Source organism: Canis lupus, chromosome 23 (assembly GCF_003254725.2).
Source record: "Canis lupus dingo isolate Sandy chromosome 23, ASM325472v2, whole genome shotgun sequence".
In the NCBI taxonomy this organism is placed as follows: Eukaryota; Metazoa; Chordata; class Mammalia; order Carnivora; family Canidae; genus Canis; species Canis lupus.
Window position 1 is genome coordinate 23152806 of NC_064265.1, and position 13490 is coordinate 23166295.

Here is a 13490-nt window from a genome sequence, read left to right on the forward strand (position 1 = left end):
TTTTCGAAAGAGTTTGTGTTAAGATTAATACTCCTTTTTCCTTATACCTGAGACCTGTATATTCTATTGTATTATACGTGTTTTGTATGATACTGTGTATTGCATGTTTATGTTCATTATACTTCAATTTCTTTTTTAATGTTAAAAATATAGGAGGAATGTTGAGTTTACCACAAAACAAGCTACAGCTGTACAAGTGAGTGTGTTGAGTAGAACCGTGCTGGCACACTGAATTAATAGCATTGTATGGAGGGGAAAATATGAATTAGAACTTGATCACAAAATCTATATAAACCATGTGTGTATTCTCTTCAACTCTTTAAAATAATCAACATTAACCAAACTTAAGCACTTTCTTATAGCCCTTTGCTTATTCTGTTGCTGGACTGCTCTGTTGGGGGAAAAGGGCAGATTTTCTGTTCTTAGATATTTTAAGCATAAATAGGATACCCATCTCTTAACTGTAGAAAGTGGGTGGTTAACAAAGAGCAAATAACAGAGACCAATGAATTTTAGAAAGGTGATATGCAGAAAGTGCATATGCATGAACATGTGCATGACTTTGAGAAGGTCCCTACCTTCCAACAAATTCTCCAAGGGATTTCTCTTAAAGAACTTCAAACCTTCATCAGTTAAAACTGACAACCTTCGATTCAGCTTAGATTATACATACACACGTATATATACAAATTAGACATGTAGTTTCTCATCTTTTTAAACTAATTCTACCAAGGTTGTATTGGACTTCCCAATAACAAGGAAGAGTAGGAACACTGCCTTTTGGTTTCCTTGCTTTTCTCTGCCTTGTTGAAATATACTACTTTCTAATAAACGCAGAGAAAATCTCTAGCTTTGTTAGCTTTTTTCCACAAAAAAAGTAAAGATACTCCCATAAAAAAACCAAGGCATAAATAAACTACATTAGAAAGCTTTTCATGACACTTATGGGTGTTCTCTCACCTCCTCTCAGCATCTTCTCTACTTTGTTGAAGCCCTCCCTCCAAAGTATCATTTCTACTTTGCTAAGAGGAGATTGCTAATTAATGAGGGCTGGAACAGACCAGTCCAGTACAATATGGAAAAGACCACAGGCTGCCTTCCACAACCCTGCCTTATATAGCTCTTAGAATCTCTTAAAATAGTGAGGTTGGTCTGAAGAATATCAGCTAAAAGCAGTGATACGTTATTAACCTGTCCAGAGTGCCTCAGTCTGATCTTGTTTCTACTTCTTAGGTTTCATAATTCTAAATTTCACTTCTAGGTAATATGAAAACCTCCAAGTCTTCTTTTCACTATTCTAATGAATACAACCAGTTTTTACATGTGTTGAATAATACAACTTTATAGCAATGTTTTATATGAATATACGGGAATGGAGTGGAAAGGAGACATATTCTACAATCCAGATGTTTACATTTCTTAGAAGGAGGGACATCACCCTGTGGCTTCCCTCTGCCTTATTTATCCCTCCCCTGTAAGGGACTTACCTAATTGAGTTACATTTAGGCCCTGGACTGCCCTGTATGGCTGCTCCCTCACCTGTGCCTCTTCAGAGTGGGCCTTCCTTCAGAGAGCACCATTGTTGTTGGCTATGCACTAAATTTAATGGCAAAGGCCCTGCCCTTGGAGGGGAAGTTGACAGGGGTGCAAAGCTATTGGTGAGCCAATCACATTCATCGGTTCCATATTAGTCCCATTTCCCACAGATATATAAGCCATATTCTCCAATGTCCATTTTATTATTAATAAAGATATTTTTGCCATCATATGCCTTATTCTTTTGACTTCTCACTTGGTTCAGGATTCAGAAAGAAAAAGTATTCTTTGGTGGGTTCTCTCATACTCCCAACAGGATACAGTATTCCTTCATGCAGTCAGCATTTTGAATGACATTATAAGCTCTTTATGAAATATGTAAGAATCAGCTGTATTTCTTATGTCTTCATTGATCTATTTCACAGATGCACAGTAGAAAAACTGGGAAAAAACTTTAATTTCTAAACCAATAACACTCTTCTTTCACTGGGATTTTTTTTTGTTTAATGAATGACAGTGGGCAAGATGCACAGTGGACCACCCAAAAAACACAGACACACTCAAGTGTCTCATGAACTTTTCTCACTGGTGGGGCTGTGAATTCTTATGAAACTTCTAACAAGCGCAACAATTCTAAACATCTTCAACAAGACGCCTAAAATCTAAGAATTATGGACATAGTCGATGGTCATCAACCAGATCATACACTTGCCCTGTTAAATTTAATGGGCTAGAAGAAGAAAACACAACACCAAACTGAGAGCTTTTTAAAATATAATTTAAAACTATGTTGTACCAGTACAATATATTAATTTTACAAATGTAAAATTTTATCCGCTGTTAAAGCATTTGCAAAAACCACACATCCTACTTCAGCTTTATTGCACAATATCTATAAGAAAATATTAATTTTTAAATTAGAAAACATAAAAATGCTTTCAATATAGAAGAGACAATCTGATTTTAAAGACAATACTCTATAAGAATGTCTACCCAGAAAATAACAAACTTTCACAGGATACCAAGCTGGACAGATGCTTCAGCAGATTCAGTACAAAGCACTGTTTAAAACCAGTCCAAGATACTTAATCCAAACTGTATCATCATTCTTCATTAGAAATCTAGATGCCACTCAGGGTGGTTTCTTATACTTAAAAAAGTTGAGGCAATTTTCAGTGTGAGCATTCTGAATATCTCTTACATCTTAAAAACATAATACTTCCCACTTAACAGCCATTTGCAGATTTTCTTCCTTCTTGCAGATTATCTCTGGCAACTGTTTTTAACAACTATTAAATGATCATTTTAATTCATTTATGCTGATAGAAAACATCAAGTTAAATATACTTTTAAAACCTAGTCCTTTACAAAAATCAGTTTATAAATTTGTATCATAAAAATTAGTGTCAAAGACCATCAAAATGGCCTTCATTTGTTTGATATTAGTTGGTTCTCCCAGAGTTGGGATGGCAGATGTCCCACTTTTCTATGTAGTGTTAATCAGGAAATAAACCCAAGCACTAAGCCGGAATCCCAAGACCAGTTAATAAGGTTGCATGATGGACTTTAGTGGGATATTACCCTGGGTCTGTCTTCCAATGTAGGTGTTAAAATACTGACAGCAAATTTTGGTGATTTAATTCACCTCAGACAATGAATATAATCTGGAGATGGAAAAGGAAAAATGTTCACTTAATACATTATCAGTGGGGTTGTGTATATCATAGAAAAGGAGAAAAAAATCCTTATTCGTTAGAACAAGGATTCACCAAATTTGATACATATGTAGATTATGCATCTTTTCTTATTAAAGCATGTTGATTCAATCTCAAGTGTTTTTAAACATATGCCTCTGTGCATCAGGAGATTGCCTTTTGGAACTTATGGCCTGCATAAGCAAAGTCAAATATAATATTACACATTTGTGTACAGAAAATAATTATTAAAATAGTGGTTATGTGCTCACAAGTTTATTGTAAGTAGACAGAATTATCAAAAACCCAGATGCTTATAAAAAAGTTTGCATTATTTAGAATTTCTTCCTTAGGAATCAAGGCAGTTGCTTTTCCGGAACTGCATTTTTCAGAACTGCTCAAAGCACCTCATCTAGATGAGTGTTTTTAAAAATATATATATAAAATGTCTACAATGAGACTTCAAACATCACATATTTCACCTTTTACAGGCTTTATCATGTATCCCTTCCTTAAAGTCCTTCAGAATAAAATAAAAATAAACTCTCACATTCCATTAGAAAAAAATGGAAACATTCATGGTCTGAAAGGTTTCTGCATTCCCCCAAATCTTGGTACTATGTGCAATTTCCTCATACACAGGTTTTGAGGAAACCCCTGATCATCTATTATTGAATATTCAGCTAATGGACATGCCATAGAAAATTTACATTAATAGTAGTAAATAGATTAAAATCTATTCCATAAAATAAAAATGTTCTATGACTTCACTTTAAATACATATCTGAAAAGCTAAGAGGTTTTTTTGTTTGTTTTTCGAAAGTGCTAATTATTACATTTACAAGTATCTTCAATACATCATGTCCAATTCTTTATAAAACTAAACAACCTTGCTTTAGGCACACTGCTTGATGAGTTTCTAAGAAGCAGAGGGGGAAAAAATTACTTGTCAATTAATCCAGCTTCCTTAATTTTACTGAAGAAGAATTTCTCCAGGATATTGGCACATTTGTAGTATTCACTCTCAGGGGGGTTGTACTCTTTGCAATTGGTAAAGACTCGCTGTAAGTCTGCCATGAATAATTTCTTAGACACGTAGTACCTATTCTTGAGCCGTTCACTCATGGTTTTCAGATCTGCACAGGAAAAAAAAATATTAGCAATCTTTGACTCCTTTTTAAACACCAGTTGACAAAAGGGAGACAGGGAGAGAAATGTATGTCATCAGTTTGGCTACATTTTTACCATCCCAATGCCCTCCCTTAGGAGACGTTCATAGGATCAAGGCAACAGTTCTTAAATCTTATGTTGTTTCTGTTGTGAAGGCTTCTTGTGTAAAATCACAGCATTTTCACATTGAAGGGACCATTATTAGTCATCTGGCCCAATCCCCTATTCAGCACAAGGAAGCTAAGTAGATTAGCAGCGAAAAGTATAAACTGAGCACTGTTAGCTATTCATTCAGAATTATACAGAAGAGGCTCTATCCACACGGAGTACAGCAGGTGGAACATTTGTCTGAATCGTTTCATTACTTAAATCCAAACAATAAGACTGAGTTTGTTTCATTAAATTCACAGTTTTGGTGCTGTAGAGACAGAACTAAAGTAGAAAAACTGATCATAAATAAGTCTACAGATAAAACAGTATTCTTGCATATGAAATAGTTCAAATGAATTTAGTTTCATGCTCTGTCCATGAAATAAGAATCACAGGCAGTAAAAAAAAAAAAAAAAAAAAAAAAAAAAAAATCACAAACAATTTATTTTCTAAAGCAAGTAAGCCTTGAGAGACTATTATAAAAATATTTCCCCAGTATATTTATTTGCTTTAAGTTGTTTTACAAATGAAAACAGTACTTTATCTAAACTTGTAAGAATATTCTGGAGCTTGTTTACTCCTCACTCTTAGAACTGATTTAAAGAATTCCATAAAGATTAAAAAATGTTAACATTTGGGTGTGCCTGGGTGGCTCAGTTAAGTGTCCAACTCTTGAATCCAGCTCAGGTCATGATCTCAGGGTTATAGGATTGAGCACTACGTCAGGTTCTGCGCTGAGGGTGGAGCCTGTTTGAGATTCATTCTCTCTCTCTCTCTCTCTCTTTTCCCCTCTGCACCTCCCCCCATGTGCACACACTCTCCCTCTCCTCTCTCATATGAACAGGGGCACCTGGGTGGCTCAGTTGTTATGTCACCACCTCTTGGTTTCAGCTCAGGTCATGATCTCAGAGTCCTGGGATGGAGCTCTGTATCAGGCTTCCCGCTCAGCCGGGGTCTATTTCTCTCTTGCTCCCTCACCCTCAGCTTCTCCTCTGGCTCTAGTTCTCTATATCTCTCTCAAATAAATAAATAAATCTTTTTTAAAAATTATAAATAAAATCTTAAAAAAGAAGATACTAACATTCATTTAGTTATTGGTCCCTACCTGTCTCTAAGTCTGGTTCTGTCATTAAAAATTATATTAACTGTGCATGGAAAAATAAGTCAAAATTACTAAAGAAACACCTCTACCAATAACCCCAATTCCCACTATATTATCAAATTTTCTAGAAGGAAAGAAACTTACTAAATACATCAGGGTCATCTGTTAGTGAAATATATAAATTTATGTGCAACATCCAAAAATGGGGAGAATTCATTTACATCAAAATCTTAAATCTACCATAAAACACCAAAGAAAAAATGGGAAATGTGTACTTTTGCCTTTGACTAAAGCTTCTCTTGGGTAGTGGTATGCCATCACATCTGTAAGTACAACTTTTAATTATCTTTCTTCTCTAACTACAACAGTTTGGAAGGTGAGATAAATTGGCAAGTGTTAAGATACTTTATAAAGGCTCAGCAAATAACCCACTAGATGTCTCACCTCACTGTGAATGAGAATAAGATGTCTTCTTATAAAATGAAAAAAAGAGCAATGAAATTAATTGTGCCTCTCCAGGTAAAGTTAGATATTTACCTTACCACCTACATGCCTACCACTTAAGATATGCTGTCCAATATATAAAGAGCTATATAACCAAAAGGGGAAAAAAAGAATAAATACAAAGATGTTTATCCAAAAGCTTTCAAGCTATTAACCGGAAGAGAGGAAGTAAGAGCTGAGGAGAGCCTAAAATATAGCAGAAACAAAATGAGAGTCATATAAGTTTTTGGATCTTTCAGAATAATTACAATCTATTCTGCATATTGCATATTTCCTTTCTATATTTCTATTCTATTAAGTTACAAATAACATCCTTCTCCTCTAGCTTTATTGGAGGGCTTAGCTGATCAAATGACATGGGTTTAAAAAGGTGATTAATTATCAGTGATACCACGTATGTCTCCATAAAACTATTCTACTCATTAAATTATTCTACCTTCATCCCTCCCACCAACCCAGGAGTTCTGGATAAACAGGAAAACCCTGTGTAGCAATCCATGCATGGTAAGAAGACAAGCTTGGGCTAAACTATTCAGACAATGTTCTGAATGAGATTCCCCAAATGACACAAGTTAGACCTCATTCATATGGGAGAAAAAGAGTTTTTGAGAGCACAAGAAAAAGAGAAGAAAAATATTTTAGAAAAAGCTGAGAAGGCAATAATGGAGGAAAGTAAAATTACTGTTTTGTCAATCTTGTTCTCAAAAACATGACTATCGTAAGGGCAAGACTACACATTTCACTCAGCAGCACCTAAAGGCACCCAAAGAAAAATATTATTGCTCCCCTAAACAGCACCGTCCACTGTTTTAATTAACTATGTCTAGAACACACCTCAGTCCACCACTGGTCTTGTTCAAAGGGGCTGACATTCCCCTCATGAGCATTCAGCTATGCACATAGGTGGTATCCAACTGGAGAGGCTCATACTCTTCCCAGGCTGGACCAAGCAAAACACTTCCAGAAAGCAGGCTGAGAGTAGGCGATGACAGACAAGACCTTCTGGACCTACCTTTGCAGGTCTTCACAGTGTACATGAGCAGGGCTGAAAGCTAGTTATTCTCCCCAGAATCATACAACCTCCTATGAGAGTTTCATTAAGAGAAGCTGAGACGGTCCAGGGGATGAGGATGCAAAGGTCAGTTAACTTAAGTTTGGAAATGGGCATAAAGAGTTTTAACACATTTTTTACATGATACAAAACACTGAGGGCCATGTGACTGGCTCAGTCAGCAGGACCTGCAACCCTTGATCTCTCAGGGCTGTGAGTTCGAGCGACTGTTTTGGGTATAGAAACTACTTAAAAATAAAACCTTTAAGAAAGGAAAAAGAGAAAAGAAAATTCCCCAAACTCTCTTCCATTCCGAATTCTAGACTCACTCAACCCTCACACTTCAGTTTTCATAACTGAAATAAAGAGAAGGCAGAGAGAAAAGAGAAAAGCATATGGGTGTGGGTCCACTTTATGGAGTACAGACTACCAAAACCATTATAATGACTCTATAGAACATTCATGTGAAAATTAATGCTATCGAAAACACCTACAAATAACTCTCTTATCAGGGAGCTAAAGTATCCCTTTTGTTCTTCCTTTCAGATTTTAAAACCTTCTTAGTACCAAGAACAGACTACAAGTAGAAAAGGAACAGAAGACACAGGCTGTCTCCAAAATAATGGCCACACCACTGACTGAAAACATTTCAGCTAGTTGTCTGTCATCTACACAATGCCGAACTAGTTTAATCGGATGCTCAATTACTTCAATTAATCACTTTAGCATGGGTCGGCACAGCAGCAAATTCCACAACTCTACATTTCTAAAGGAATTTTTTGTTTGTCTGGTATTGGATGTGGAACAAAGCTTTTAAAGGGAGTATAAATAGTGACACTAATAGTATCCATCAAGAGCATGGAAAATCGAGAACCGAGTTACTAGACTTTCTCCCTCCACTAGTACAGCAGGCAAGCAGCTTAATCCAACTTTGTTTGTATCGCTTTTAAAGACCCTCAAAGGGCTCAAAATACATCAGGACGATAACCTAAAGTCTTCCATTTGCAACCCATCAGGTAGAACAGAAACAAAGTTCTGTCCAAACAGCCGGCTTCACATCTCGTGCTGCGTGCAGTTCCCCACCTGGGCTGTCTGCCTCCAGTGCTGTCGCTGTCGGCTGCAGGCACATCTAAACAACACAGCCACCCACCTGTCCTTTATGACTCTGCTATATACCACTGCCCCTCAGTGGGTGCAGGAATCCCACCACCCAGCACACACCCTACCCTACAACAGAAGAGCACCAATCAACCTCAGCAACATTTTGTCCCCCACACCGCCATCCAGAGAGTGTTACATCTATACTTAGAAAAGGTTAATGGCATTACCCATGGGGAACCTTATAACTTCATAATATCCCGGAGCTTCTGTTCTCTTCACAGGTTCCATGAAGGGCCAAGCGCTTTGATGGCTCTTGAGTAAAGAAAAAAGTAAGGTATCTAATATGGAAATTCCATGTGGGAAATCATTTCAAAAATATCTGCATGAAGTGAATGAAAAGAAAACACCCACCTTCACCTGCTGGAGGATGCTCTTGAGAGTGCTGTAAAGCTGGTCAGGGTCTTTGGGCTCTTTACTTGAAAGGAAAGAGTAACAACAGGGAACAATGATTAGTTTTTTGCCCTCTTGCCAGGGGATTCCTATTCCGCTTATTTTTACAAAAACCTAAAATGGGAACCATCCCAGAATTTTTTAACGAAAACTGAAACGTAGCAAGTGCTGTAATGGGTGATTACATGCAGCTTGCCCACTTCCTCTAAGGTGCTGAGAGGAAAGAAAAATCACTTCCCTTCATGTCCTCTCACCCATCTTACTTACCTTTTCTCTTTTCCACTCGGCTTCCAGCCTGTCTCTCCTATATATCAACGAAATTAAACACTAAATGAGAACTGCTTTTGGTCAAGAGAATAACAAAATACTTATCAAAAATAAGATAAATTATAGGCATGCCTCAGTAAAAGTCTATTTCTGGGAAGAGACAGAAATCAACTGCAATTAGTTACTTCCTTCTACAGTTAGCAGCGTGAAACATTTCCAAGACGGCCAACAGCACTTTCTGTTAGTGTTTTTTAAAGCAGGAACTCCCAACTTTTCAGAGGAAAGCATAAAAAAACAAAGACATCCAGGACTGGGGGTGTATGTATATTTTAAACTCTAAATCAACATTTTTTGCTAATCACCAGGTGAAAGAATTAAACCGTTATTTTTAGGTTAGGACAAACTTTGTCCCGGTCTCTGTTTTATTTGGCAAAGACCCTATTTTAATAGAAGATGGCTTAGTGCAGCAGAAAGAAAACACAGCCTAAGTCCAATCGACCTGGACTTGATTTCTTGCTCTCTCCTTAAAAGCTAATTTATTGGGGCAGCCCCAGTGGCTCAGCGGTTTGGCGCCGCCGTCAGCCCAAGGCCTGATCCTGGAGACCCAGGATCGAGTCCCGCGTGGGGCTCCCTGCATGGAGCCTGCTTCTCCCTCTGCCTGTGTCTCTGCCTTTCCCTCTCTCTCTCTCTCTCTCTCTCTCTCTCTGTCTCTCATGCATAAATAAAAGTCTTAAAAAAAAAAAGCAAGCAGAAACTTTAAAAAAAAAATGCTAATTTATCCTAGATAAGTTACTTAACAATTCACCTCTATAATTTATCAACCTATAAGGCAGAACTCTAAAGATTAGATGCCGTCATTCCTTTTGAGAAGAGTGGATGTATGTAAAAAACTAAACAGAAGAATGCCTCGCACACATAGGCATTCAGCAATATGACAGCTATTCTGCCCTTAACAGGGATAATATAGGGGAAGTGAAATTTCTAGGTCTAGAAGTAAAAGTAAGATCTGTTATAGGGTAGCTATCATATTGAAGGAATATCACTTGCCCAAATAGGGTCTTATTTTTTTTCTGGAGAACTGTAGTGTGTTTGGTTTTGTGTCGTGTATTAAATCTTCAATATACTAGAAGATCCCGGATTTGAAATGGAAGTGTGGCTACTCAATAGCTTTCAAAAACAGCTATATTACATATTTTCATCAAAGAAGATTCATCTCTAACACTCACAGGTAAGAACCCTTGGGGAAACTACTCGAAAATAAGGAACTCCAAACAAATGATATGTTTTCCAATCATCTTTTTTCGAAATGTGGAGAGAGTAATCTGGCCAAGCAGGGGCCTGTGCAGGCTGCAACGATGACAGCGATGAGCAAGGATGCAAACAGTAACAGGTTTGCAGAGTAGCATGCCTCTGCTTCTCATTCTGACAGCTGCAGGCCATGTGCTCTTTGAGGTCAAAGGACTTAACCATTCTGCAACTCAATTTCCCCATTTGTAAAAGTGGACTTCCCCCCAGGCTATACATAGCCATCTCTGAAAAAAATGATGGATATTAACAGCTATGAGACGGGGTCATCTATGTTCTCCTTGATTTGTTTGCACTGAGTAGAGAAAAGACAAAGGGAAAGCACATCCTCCCTTCTTAAGACTACAAACACCACAGATGGAGACAGGCAAGGCAAAAAGCTCTCCAAATCGCTGCACCCAGGCAATTGTTTCAAACACATCTCATGGCATCACCAAAAGACTTTGCTTCGAACAAAAGGTCTGTACGTACTAATTCCAGGAATGCTTTCTATTGGGATCTGTCGAACTCCATCTTTGAAACAGGAAAGTCCAGGGTATACTTTTCGAATCTGGGCTTGTTTTCTTTCTATCAGCTTTTTAATGATCTGTAAAGCACAGGAAGAGAACACGTTTATAGTGACAGAGTCTGTGGCCATGGATGAAGTCAGTCAACCCAAGAAGTCTTAGTCTCCTAAATAAAGTCTTCATTCAAGACACAAAAAGGGCGAAAGAGTGAAAGCTACTGAACAGGTAAGGTATGAAAACGTTGCTATGGGTCGCCCCCTCTAGTGGCATTTACACAACCGCCTTTGAATACTTGTCCCCAGCCATCAAAGAAGCCAATATTGAGAGGACACACTGCCCTTAGGGCACACTGTCCTCTTTACCACAGAAGCCAGTTACTGTGCCCTGTCTTCTCTGGGGAACAGCAAAGCGGCCCTGTGCATCAGCTACCCAGCCCAGCCCCGGCCCCAGGATCTCTTCACATTCCCCAACTGGGAACTAACTGTTCCCTTTTGGATTAGAAAGCACACATTATTATTTAAAAATTCCAAGGCATGAGCCCTAACCCATACTGTTTACATCAAAAAAGCAGCTCCAAATTGTTGAGGCAACACAACTCCTGGTGTAAGCAGCCAGGATGGATTAAGGATTTTGGAGAGGTGTTTGTTTTGTACAATAATTCCTAATGTACTGAGGTTAACTATTTCCAAAACAGTGCAGTTTCCCATTTAAAAAAAAAGAAAATAATTAAAAATAGCTATCCAGAGATTAACGGTCATAACTGCATTTTAGAAAAGAAAAAACAAAACAAGAGAATGAAAGAGAGAGAGAGAGAAAAAAAAAAAACAGACCATAAGAGACTCTTAACAGTAGAAAATACACTGAGGGTTGATGGAGGTGGTGGTAAGGGGGTGGGTTAGATGAGGGATGGGCGGACACCTTAAAGAGGACACCTGTTATGAGCACTGGGTATTGTATGTAAATGACAAATCACTAAATTCTATTCCCGAAATCAATATTACACTATATGTGAACTAATGAGAATTTAAATACAAATCTGAAGAGAGGAAAAAAAAAAAAAAAAAACCACTCGGTAGCAGTCCCTAATTGAATGTGCAAAGGAAAACAAAAATTCCAATTCCTAACAGCTTGATCTCAAACGTATCATCATTGGTAAAGGCTCCAGCATGAATGCATTTTAATCCTAACAATTAAACAAAGAGCTTCCTAAAGTGAATGGGACTAGTAAAAGTATATTCCTGGTAAATCTAGTTTACTGCTGTGCAACAGAAATATAATGCAATCTGTTTATATAATTTTAAATGTTCCTGTAGCCACATTTTTTAAAGTAAAAAGTAACCGGTAAAATTGGATCTTAACAACACACTTTTATTTAATCCATTATGTCCAAAATATTCTTGCTGCACCATATAATCTATAGAAAAAAATGTGTATTTTACATTCTTTGATTCCTAACAAATCTTCAAAATCAGAGTATATTTTATATGTAAGTGCATCTCAATTTCAACTAGCCACATATCAAGTGCTCAAAAGCCATATATAGCTAGTGGCTGTCACTTTGGACAGGACAGATCTAAATGGATGTTCTCCCTTTGTCTATTTGAGTCTAAGTCTTTTTATTTTTTTCAAAAAAGATTTTATTTGGGGGGGGCACCTGGGTTAAGTCGGTTAAGCAACCCCCCCTCCTGATTTCAGTTCAGGTAGTGAATTCAGAGTTGTGGGATCCAGCCCCGCAAGGCATCCAGCTCAATGGAGAATCTGCTTGAGTTTCTCTAACCCTGCCCCCTCCTCCACTAGCACACATGCACACTCTCTCTTTAAAAAAAAAAAAAAAAAAATTAATCGGAAAAAAAAGAAAAATATTTTTAAGTAATGTCTACACCCAATGTGGGGCTTGAACTGACAACTCCAAGATCAAGAATTGGATGCTCTTCTGACTGAGCTGGCCAGGCACCCCTCCCCAGTCTAAGTCTTTTGGAAAGAGAATCCCAATGGTAGTCTCTTAATTAAACACCTTTAGAAAATATAATTTTGAATATAATTGTAAAACTTTTTCTCTTTATCAGGGATTTTTCTCAGATGTGATAACCCACCCCAATGGCTTCCATAAACCTTGTGAAGCACCTTGAAAGTGAAGGGATCCTGGTGAATGACTCATAATGACGTCTTAACCCCTCTGTGCCTCACACAGTTGCTCTGGAGAAAGGGGACACTTTACTTCTGTTTCAGTCTTTTATCTTTACTTCCTTCGAAAATGTGTCCACTTCTCCACCATGTCATCATCTTTCTTCAGATCCTTCTCCTGTATCATCCCTTCAGTTTTAGTCTTCCCAAACAGAAGATCTGGGGGGACTCCCCCATCTTTAATATGCTACCAAGTCTTAGCAGGTGTTCTTACAAAGAAATCACATTGGCTGGCCTCACGATTACTTTGGATCCTCCGAATCCAATCCCTTGTTGTCTCACGCTTGGATGAAGATTTGAGAAGTATCCCCTCCCAGCACTCCCCGCCCCACCCCACCCCCGCTCCCACATATATACACTCAATTCCACCGGCTCATGACCTACTCACACTTTCTCATATAGTGGCTTTTATTACCAGCACACCTATGATCCTAACTGCCCATGAATCTACTTATGTTGGATTCTGAATC

The 13490-nt window shown here is 37.8% G+C and overlaps 1 protein-coding gene across 8 annotated transcripts in view; it reads right to left on the reverse strand.

Moving 5' to 3' along the window:
* Positions 1 to 2293: 2293 nt before the first annotated feature.
* KAT2B (lysine acetyltransferase 2B) overlaps positions 2294 to 13490 on the reverse strand; it is a 99614-nt gene continuing 88417 nt past the window's right edge. For 6 of the 8 annotated variants that reach the window (XM_025448829.3, XM_049100005.1, XM_035705217.2 and 3 more), the window contains 5 exons: positions 10802 to 10916; positions 9026 to 9062; positions 8720 to 8783; positions 8536 to 8620; positions 2294 to 4366 (listed from right to left, as the gene is read on the reverse strand). In XM_025448829.3, coding sequence (XP_025304614.2) covers positions 4173 to 4366; positions 8536 to 8620; positions 8720 to 8783; positions 9026 to 9062; positions 10802 to 10916 — 495 coding nt within the window. In that variant the 3' untranslated portion in view covers positions 2294 to 4172. The remainder of the gene's footprint in view (positions 4367 to 8535; positions 8621 to 8719; positions 8784 to 9025; positions 9063 to 10801; positions 10917 to 13490) is intronic. The other 2 variants (XM_035705218.2, XM_035705216.2) reach the window with 1 other exon arrangement.